Source organism: Hypanus sabinus, chromosome 9 (assembly GCF_030144855.1).
Source record: "Hypanus sabinus isolate sHypSab1 chromosome 9, sHypSab1.hap1, whole genome shotgun sequence".
Classification (NCBI taxonomy): Eukaryota; Metazoa; Chordata; class Chondrichthyes; order Myliobatiformes; family Dasyatidae; genus Hypanus; species Hypanus sabinus.
Genome location: NC_082714.1, coordinates 1954222 through 1964843, shown reverse-complemented (window position 1 = coordinate 1964843; position 10622 = coordinate 1954222). Strand labels below are relative to the sequence as shown.

Here is a 10622-nt window from a genome sequence, read left to right as displayed (position 1 = left end):
GCAGTTTTGGTCTCCAAATTTGAGGAAGGACATTCTTGCTATTGAGGGAGTGCAGCATAGGTTCACAAGGTTAATTCCCGGAATGGCGGGACTGTCATATGCTGAAATATTGGAGCAACTGGGCTTGTATACACTGGAATTTAGAAGGATGAGAGGGGATCTGATTGAAACATATAAGATTATTAAGGGATTGGACACGCTGGAGTCTGGAAGCATGTTCCCGCTGATGGGCGAGTCCAGAACTAGAGGCCACAGTTTAAGAATAAGGGGTAGGCCATTTAGAACAGAGATGCGGAAAGACTTCTTCACCCAGAGGGTGGTGGATATGTGGAATGCTCTGCCCCAGAAGGCAGTGGAGGCCAAGTCTCTGGATGTGTTCAAGAGAGTTAGATAGAGCTCTTATAGATAGCGGGGTCAAGGGATATGGGGAGAGGGCAGGAACGGGGTACTGATTGTGTATAATCAGCCATGATCACAGTGAATGGCGTTGCTGGCTAGAAGGGCCGAATGGCCTACTCCTGCACCTACTGTCTATTGTCTATTGTTTCCTTTATCCTAGTGGTGTTCTTATTGCTCCCTAACCAGAACTAGAGGATGTGGATTACAATGTGAGAAACAAATTGATTACTTAGCTCAGTAGGAATCAAATTAAACCACAATGAAAACAATGAAATCACAGTAATTGTTGTAAATACACAGTCCATCACATCAGTTAACCACTTTGTAAAATATACCTTTACTTGTAACACTGCATGTAAGGTGAACAGGTAGGCTTGCCAAAAAAAATGTAACAAACACTGACATTCACACATACTCAAGATGAAATATGTAGACTTAAGCAACAGGGGTTCCACAGATGTAGTAAATTCAAGTAACACTTGTAAGATTTTGACACTTTGCCAGAATCAAAAGTTTATCAGGTTTGACAGAAGCATTTTGTATCAAGTCTGGTGTTTCTGGACCTAGAGTTTCTGCAACTAACAGATTGTTAACAAAATTGACATTTAAAAACCAATAAAGAAACATTAAGCTCAAGGCAGAGCATAATTCCACATTGATTCAACATAAAAGATAACAATATTTTATTCACTAACCAAAAAGCTCAATAATTGTAATTTTCCCCACAGAACCACTTGAAATTCCAAAGTGCCAACACACATTTTCTACATCCAGACTCCTTATGTTAAAAAGGGTGAGATCCACAAAGCAGTCATTTAATATTTTTTTTTACAAAAATACATTGAATTTCATTTATAACAAAAACTAAGAAATGAAATGCATTTCAAATGTACTCAGTTGTCAACATAATCAAAAGTTTAAAAAAAACACTGAGGTTGGTTATACACTTGCTTGTTTTCTGGGGCTAATTGCCCATCAAGTGTTATTTTTTTCTCCACGATTTAAGCTATACATTTTTGTTAGCAATATGCTCCCTGAATAATGTTCTACTACAACACATTGTTGTGCTGTAACTTCCATTTTCACAGTTTGCCAATATTCCAATTTTTGCAGTGATTATTTGCTGTCCATCTATAGCTTCGGCACAAACACACAGTAGGCTCCCATTTGATTAGTCTGCACACTTTTACATGCAAGTTTCTAGCATAGGCTCCCACCACACCTTCTCACATTGACAGAAACACAGCCAAGAAAAGCACTAAACTGACCATTTCCAAACATCAGACACTGTACAAACAGAACTTGCTCAGCATCAATTGCTAGCCCCAGCACTGTGGGGAAATATAATCCAGTTACAAGTCTAATCACCCTTGAATCAATGCATTGAATGGTTTTGTCAAACAGCTGTACACATGGTGTAACATCAAACAGAATGACGTTTAGTTTTAGTGTTGAACAGCTAGTGGTGACTCTCAAGTCTCCTAACATTGTCATTTCTCTTTAAAGGCAGTGGCAACTAACAAAGTGCAATTTTGGTGCTATGAACCAAGAAATGGCAGCATTGATAGACAGGTTTTAGAAGGTTTGTACAATGCAGGTACTAGCCTTTTACAGGGACATTTGCCATTGAAGACAAATGGAAACCAAATCATTGCCCAAACAGCCCCAAAGCCATACAGAACACCCGAATGTTAAATATAACAAACAAGATACTTATTGAGAGTTTACCTGTTGAAGTGTCAGGCTTTATGGCCAATACTTTAGTACCCTTGATACAACTGGGCATTTGAGAAAGATGCACTCTGTACCAAATTATACAATCCTAAACTGTTTAACACTTAAGTGTAATGTTGGGCTGTAACCTGTAAACCAGACAAAACCGATACAAGTGTTTAAATGTCATGTTCCCAGTGTAACAGGGATGTAAACAGTAGCCTTAGCACCATTTCCAAAGCGTCACCAACAAGGAGGATCGAGTACAAAGTAAACGCCATCCCCAAGTTGTTATTGTAAAACATTTAGGACCACAATTCAGCACAGTTCATTCCCCTTTAGTTCTGAACTTGCTCAAATCTCACAACATAGTGCAGAACCAATACTTCACGACCAAATTCATTCCAATTGAAAAGAAATTCATTTTCGTTTAGACACTCAAATCCAAGTCAGAATCATCTTTGTCATGTTCTGCACCATTCTTGCGTTTGATGGGCCTTCTACGAGAGGGTGGCAACAGTTGCTTAGAGTCTTCAGGTTCTGATTCATGGACCAGGTGGAAGTGTTGTGTACTACAGGAGGAAGGAGCTGGTTCAATGCGCTCCACTGCAGGAGACAGTCTTGAGATAGATGGTAATGATTGTTGAGGGTCTGATGAGGAGGGGCTTTCGCTGGTCACAGACAAGTACCCTGAGCTGAGCTCCCCCTGCAGATCTTGGGATTCACTCACTTTATGTCTGTGTGACGCTGGCTGTAGCTGGTCATCCATCAGGCTATACTCCAAACTCTCCTCACTTGTTGCTTCATAATTCTCACTGGCTGTAGCTCGGTCTTCCAGTCCAGCAATAGCTACAAGAGATTATTAATTGAACATTGTAGACCAGCTGGTTAACTGCTTACAAAAAACATTGAATACAAGGAGAGGAAATATGAAGCTGAAGCAGCAGTGGGTTCTCACAACAATAGTGGTGTTAACAGAATTAAATCATGCAGAGTACACACACACACAGAATCCAAGGTGCCACTGAAACCTTAATTTAAAAACACACAGATCATGCATGAAAGCATGAATTTAACAGAAGGTTTCATGATGCACAACGACGTTCTTTGCAAAGGGCTGAAGATGGCTATGTGTCTGATGTAGTCCATGTGGATTTTAGCAAAGTTTTTGACAAGTCCTCAAATGGCAGGCTGGTCTAAGCAAAAGCCCAGGGGATCCAAAACACTGTGGCAAAGGCAGGAAAAAACACATAATGGATGATGAGTGCATTGTGGCCTGAAGATTTTTACCCGTGATGTTGTTGGGTATCTGTGCCTGGTCCTTTTTTCTGTAACACAGCAAACAAATTTGACCCAAATCTCAGGGGCTAGGGCACCTTGGAGAACATTGCACACAAACAACTTTGTGTGGCTACAGAGCAAAAAATTATAGACAGGTGACAGATATTGATGATTTGTTGAGTTGGACAAAGAAAAGAAGAAATTGAAAAGTAGGGAACTGTGTGAGGTGCAACAGGGCAACAAAATGGTCAATAAATGATGTGGAGGAACAGATTGGTAAAGTTAGCAATAAGGGGTAGGGGTTTACTTTCCCTAATGGTAACAATCCCAGTAGAGATACAGAATGAAAACAACTCTCCATACAACACTAACTACAGCTCTGGTCGCCACACCACATGAAGAGAAAACTGGAGTTAGTGTGTAGAGAGATTTAGGGATTTGCTAGTTCTGACAAAATAAGTACAGAGGAAGACTTGATTTGCTGTGTTGTTCATGTTCTTTGGAACAGTGGCATCACAGAGGATTGCAGACATACACCTCATCAGATTCCACTCGGGAAACATGAGGGATGTTGAGGCTGAAGTCATGGAAAAGGAAGCATCGGTAAGTTACAGGCAGAAGACTATAAACCATAGGAGCAGAATTAGGCCATTTGACGTATTGAGTCCGTTCCACCATTCCATCACAACTAATTTATTATCCCTCACAACCCCATTTTCCTACCTTCTCCCTGTAACCTTTGACGCTCTGACGAATCAAGAACCTATCAACCTCCACTTTAAATATACCCAATGACTCGGCCTTCATAGCTATCCATGGCAATAAATTCCAGATTCCTCCTCATCTCTGTTGCAAATAGACGTCCCTCTATTCTGAGGCTGTGCCCTCTGGTCCTAGACTCTCTCACCATTGGAAACATCCTCTCCTTATTCACTCTATCTAGGAATTTCGATATTTGATATGTTTTAAGTGGGATCGTGTGAATCCCAGGTGTACAGGGAATGCAGGAGAGCACTCAGGAAGGAAGTTAGGAGGAGAAAGGGGCAGAGAAGATCAAGGAAAATCCAAAGTAAGTTCATGTATACAAGGGAAAAAAAGTAAATAGTGAAAGAATAGAACTCTCAAAGACCTGTGTGCGAAGTACAGGAGTTGGGTGAGATCTTCAATAAACAGTTCTCTGTTTTTACCATGAAGCACATGAAGACTACAGAGCTTAAGATAATAAATAGGCAAGTCTGCATTACAGCCTCCTCAGGGGTACTGTATGTCTGAAATCACGACAACAGATCTATTGCCTGATCAAGTAAGTGCAGCAACACTGAGAAGCTAGAAAGAATTTTTATTTTTTTTTGTGTCCCTTGGAGCCACTGTGCACTAGCAACCCAACAAATACAATTAACCCAAGCCTAATCACGGGACAACTTACAATGACCAATTAACCTACCCAGAGGGAAACTGGAATGCCTGGAAAAAGCCCACACATTCCACAGGGAGGACGTATAGAGACGTACAGAATGGCATCAGAATTGAACTCTGAACTCCGGAACAACCCAAGCAGTAATATTGTTGCACTACCACTATGCTATCATGGCTTCAGTTTCCGAGTAAAAAGGCACTTCTCAGGGCCCTTCAAGTTGTGGGAGTCCTCACTGGGACAGATGCATCATTATTAGTGACAGGTAAAGTACTGGAAGACTAGAGTATGGTCAATGTTGTGTCTATATTTTAGGATCACCAAAAAAAAAACAAACAAAAAAAAAAAAAAAACAGGGAACTTTCGATCAGTAAGTCTAACATGTCAGAATCAGGTTTATTATCACTGGTATGTGTCGTGAAATTTATTAACTTAGCAGCAGCAGTTCATGATAATATTTAGAGAAAAGAATTATAGTAAGCACATATATCTATATCGAATAGATTAAAAATAGTTCACAAACAGAAATAATATATATTAAAAGTGAGGCAGTGTTCATGGGTTCAATGTCCATTTATGAATCATATGACATTATGCCTGAATCACTGATTGTATTCCTTCAGGGTTTCTTTTCGGTAACAATGAGAAGAGGGCATGCGCTGGGTGTTCGGGGTCCTTAATAATGGAAGTTGTCTTTCTGAGGCACCGCACCTTGAAGATGTCTTGTACTTATGGAGGCTAGTACCCAAGATGGAGCTGACTAATCTTACAACTTTCTGTAGCTTCTTTTGGTCCTGTGTAGTAGCAACCCCCACACCCATGGACCAGAGATGCAACATGTCAGAATGATCTCCACGGTACATCTATAGAAGTTTGAGTGTTTTAGTTAACAAACTAGATCTCTTCAAACTCCTAGTGAAATATAGCTGCTGTCTTACCTTCTTTATAGTTGCATTGATATGTTGGGACCAGGTTAGATCCTCAGATCTTGACATCCAGGAACCTGAAATTACTCACTCTCTCCACTTCTGATCCCTCCATGAGGATTGGTTTGTGCTCCCTCATCTTACCCTCCCTGAAGTCCACTATCAGCTTTCATCTTACTGATGCCAAGTGCCAGGTTGTTGCTGTGACACCATAGAACTAGCTGGTATATCTTGCTCCTATATGCCCTCTCATCTTCAGCTGAGATTCTACTGACAATGGTTGTATTATCGCTAAATTTATAGATGTCATTTGAGCTTTACTTAGCCACACAGTCATGGGTATAGAGGGAGTAGAGCAGTGGGCTATGCACACACCCCTGAGGTGCGCCAGTGTTGATCATCAGTGAGGAGGAGATATTATCACCGATCATCACAGACTGTGGTCTTTCAATTAGGAAGCCGAGGATTCAATTGCAGAGGGAGGTACAGAGGACCAGGTTCTGTAACTCATTAATCAGGATTATGGGAATGATGGTGTTAAATGCTGAGCTATTGTCAATAAACAGCATCCTGACAGGTGTTTGTATCGTCCAGGTGATCCAAGGCAGTGTGAGGAGCCATTGAGATTGTGTCTGCTGTAGACCTTTTGTGGCAACAGGCAAATTACAATGGGTCCAGGTCCTTGCTGAGGCAGGAATTCATTCTAGCCATGACCAACCTCTCAAAGCATTTCATCACCTTAGATGAAAGTGCTACCGGTAAGTAAGACAAGTTACTAGAAAGGTAAGATATACAAGCATTTGGAAAGGTGCTTTGTACGTGGAAGATCACATCCCAAGAATATGATTGAGTCTTTTGAAGTAGTAACTAAGAAGGTTGATGAGGTTGGGAGGTAAATCAGAAAGACCTCTGATAAGGTTCTGCACAGTGGGCTGCACTGGAAGGTTAGATCAGATGGGATCCAGGGAGATTTGAGTAACTGGAAACACATTTGGTCTGAAGGCAAGAAGCAGAAGGTGATGGTGGAAGACTGTTTCTTATACCGGAGACCTCTGCCTAGTGGAGTTCTCTAGGGCTGGTGCTGGCATCTGTATCAATGATATGAATTGATTTGAGCTTGGTTTGCAAGATTGCAGATGATAATAAAATGGGTGGAATTGCTGATCTTGAAGATGGTTATTGATATTTGCAGAGAGATATTGATCAGCTGAATAAATGGGCCAACAAATAGCAAATGGAGTTTAATTTGGATGTTAAGTGTGTTCAGGCCACATATGGTAAGGAGAGGTATTGCATTTTGAAAAGACAAACAAGGGCTCTGGGGAGTGTTGTAGAATAGTGGACACTGAAAATGGAGTCACAGGTAAACAGGGTGAAGGTGGCTTTTGGGATGCTGAACATTAGTCAGAACACAGAGTACAGAAGCTGGGATGTTATGTTACAGTTGTACAAGACATTGGTAAGGTTGCATTGTGTTCAGTTTTGGAAAGAAGGCACCATTGGATATGAAAGATGGTATTAAGCTGGAAGGAGTACAGAGGAGATTATTGCTGGGACATGAGGGACTGAGTTATTGATAGAGGTTGGAACATTTGTCATTTAAACAATTTTTTAAAAATATATAGTATATTAAATTATGAGGGGCATAGACACACAGTCTTTTTCCCAGTGTTGGGGAATCAAGAACCAGAGCCACAAGTTTACGGTAATAGGAATCCGTGAGGCAACGTTTTCACCCAAAAGGTGGTCAATATATGAAATGAGCTGCCAGAAGAAGAGGCTGAGGCAGGTACATGATCAAATGGGACTTGATTAGGTGGGAATCCTGGTTGGTGTGGATGACTAGATGACTGAAGGGGCTCTTTCCACGTTGTATTACTGTCATTGTGGGGAAAAGAACATTTGATGCTCACAGTAACCTCGTGCCTCAGTCAGACTGAAGCTCAGAGGTACTGGATAGAAATAACCACTCACAGACTAAGGGTAGTCATTAGCAAAGATTGTGTGGTTCTAAAAGCAATTTACTAAACATATTGATGTTTCTATTGTCAAGGATGTAATATTAATGAACTTACTGTCAACATGTTTGCCTCCTTCACTCTCCTGGTCTCCTTCATATCCAGTGCTGGACAAGTCTAAACTCAGATCCAGGAAGTCGCCCAGGAAGGTGTCCTCATGATTAGATAACTCAACAATAGGAGTTGCCACGAAGTTGCCTCTGTCTTCTCGAAAACTATCTTCTCTTCGTCTAAACAAAGGGAAGAAAATTCTCAGGCACACCAGCAACAGAAACATGTTCAAATCAAGCATCACAGTTACTAAAAGGTTTTCTCATCCGAGAGGTTGAATGGACTGCACAAAATAATGTAGAACTGGCAAGTTCAAGCATTGCCGCAGAAAGGCACGTTTAATCATAGGTTGGAATATTGCTTGACCTCTTCCCACCACCACTCTGAGTACAAGTACAAGCTGGCATGAAAAACTGCCATGCCAAGTGGAAGTCTGACTTAGTGCTAATATGGTTTAAAAGGATGAGTTCAGGAAATGTGAAATTTGAGCAGGTTCTGTAGTGAATTTAAAACCTACTGCTCAGCAGTTCCCGCTGCACTGTGAAACAAAAGACAACCTTTGCTCAAGGTGGAAACTTGGACAGTGTATTGCAACAGGGTCCTCTACTCATACAACTCTCCTACAAATGATACAAGGACAGATTCTTGGAATAGATGACAACAGCGGAGTAACTAGAGGATCAAGGTGCCACAGAACATAAAAAATTCAAGCAGTTAATCGGTGTACAAACACATGGAAGTTAGTTCAAGGTAGTACAAATCTGTGGTAGGTGGACAAGGATCAGGATGGTTAAGGAGGCTGAAGGGAACGGCAGGGGTGACAGACATGTATTCATTGAGTTAGCCAGCAACAGTGAAAATAGTCTTGCATTACTATATTGTTGTATTCTATCTTATTATGACTAGGACACCATCTAGTTAATTAAGTCCTTACCAGTTCTCGGAGAAATTGCAGTCTTCCACTTATGCATTTCTCTACAACATATTCTTTCTTTTGGATGTTCTCTAATTTCCCTTTAATTCTCTCATCATTTGTTACCAATGAACCCAATGGCCAATGTATCCTTGGGAAGAGTGAGAAAACCAGAAGTACACAGGTGCCATGCACTTCTTGCTGGGAGGAACTGCTTGTTAAAGACCAAGCTCTCTAGTTAAGGCTTACAACAATACTTACCGTTTAGTTTTGTTGCCTGAAGGAGATGTCAAAAAAGTCTGGATCTCAGGATTGGTGTGAACATTCAGAGGCAAAGGTTCACTTTCCTCTTTAATCCCCAGCAGATTGCACAATTCATTGTAATCCATCACCTACATTGACCACAGATGTTGAGTTAATAGAAAGCATTGCAACAGCCACTCTTCCAAAGTTACAGCCACCCTCAACCTTCGCCAGGTTCCCTAAAGGTTGTTATAAACACTACCACCACCGGCTATAAGCTTCCACTACCTGTTAAATGTTCTCAAAGGTGTGCATCTCAAAAAACCTCTGACAACCAAGTCCAGCTTCTGCCCTTCGTGTGTGGCTTAGCTACAAAGTCCAGGGGAGCCGTTTCCACTAGCAGAAGGGGCAGAGACTGATTACTGGCACCTAAAAACCAGTCACTTTTGGATAGATGGGGCTTGTCAGTCGTGGGTGGCAGCTCATCTATGAGAAGGAAAATTCTAATCTCAAACCTTCACCAGCTTCTGAGTAACCTTCACTTTATCATCACATGTTCAGAGGACTTCCTGCAATTACTTTCTGTCCAAAGAGGGACACTCCCAAATACAGAATGTTGGGCAAAGAATTCTAGCAGATGTGACCAGTGTTTCATCACCTTTCTCTCAGGAATGGAAAAGGGCAGAGCATCAGACCATCAAAGGTGCCATGCAAGTTGATAAGGTGATTAACAAAGTGCTTGGTGTTTTCTTTACAAGGAGGATTGAATTCAAGAACCATGAGTTCATGTTGCAGCTCTATAAAACACTTGGAATATTGTGTTCAGTTCTCTTCGCCTTATTATAGGATGTGAAAACTTTATAGACTTTATAGACGATGCAAAGGAAATTTATCAGGATACTGCCCAATTTAGAGAGCACGTTCAAAGTAAAATTTATTATCAGAGTACATACACGTCACCACATACAACCCTGAGATTCTTTGTTTGCAGGCATACTTAGCAAATATATAGAACAGTAACTGTAAACATCAGAAATTCTAAATTGTAAACAAACTACAATGCAGATAATAAATAGCAATAAATAACGACCATGAAATAACAAGATAAAAGAGTGTAGTTATCCCATTTTGTTCAAGAGTCTGATGGTTGAGGGGTAGTAACTGTTCTTGAATCTGGTGGAGAGAGTCCTGAGTCTTTGATGATGGTGCTGCTTTTCTATGGCAATGTTTCATGTAGATGAGCCAGTGCACAGGCGTGGGAAGCGTTAGCGGCATCACCAAACACTATGAGTTCCTTCTCCTTGAGTGAGGGTTTCTTATTGTTTTAAACATAAGACAGTTTGGGTCTAGCAGAGCGGCCTTTGTCGGAGTGGGGGGCTAGAGTCAGAGTGGGAATTTAGATGTTTCAACAAGAAGAGGCTAAGGCCAAAGAAACAGGTAAGAAGGGCAGATTTATTCTTTCGTTATTGCTGACTTGGTTTTGGTTGTCCATAGTACTGTGCAGGTAGGATGGCAGGTATGGCAGTGGAATGCTCCTTCTGTAGGATGTGGGAATTCGTGGAACCTAATGGTCTCCCTGTTGACTACACAGCTGAGAAGTGCAACCAGCTCCGGCTCCGGAAAAACCACATTAAGGAGCTGGAGCTGGATGAACTAAGGATCAT

The 10622-nt window shown here is 41.2% G+C and overlaps 1 protein-coding gene across 1 annotated transcript in view; it reads right to left on the bottom strand.

Annotated features, from left to right (window-relative positions):
• Positions 1-741: 741 nt before the first annotated feature.
• The window catches only part of ccnf (cyclin F), a 38795-nt gene continuing 28914 nt past the window's right edge, over positions 742-10622 (bottom strand). Inside the window, exons 15-17 of the mRNA XM_059978622.1 lie at positions 8977-9107; positions 7809-7981; positions 742-2961 (exon numbers count right to left, since the gene is read on the bottom strand). Coding sequence (XP_059834605.1) covers positions 2543-2961; positions 7809-7981; positions 8977-9107 — 723 coding nt within the window. The 3' untranslated portion in view covers positions 742-2542. The remainder of the gene's footprint in view (positions 2962-7808; positions 7982-8976; positions 9108-10622) is intronic.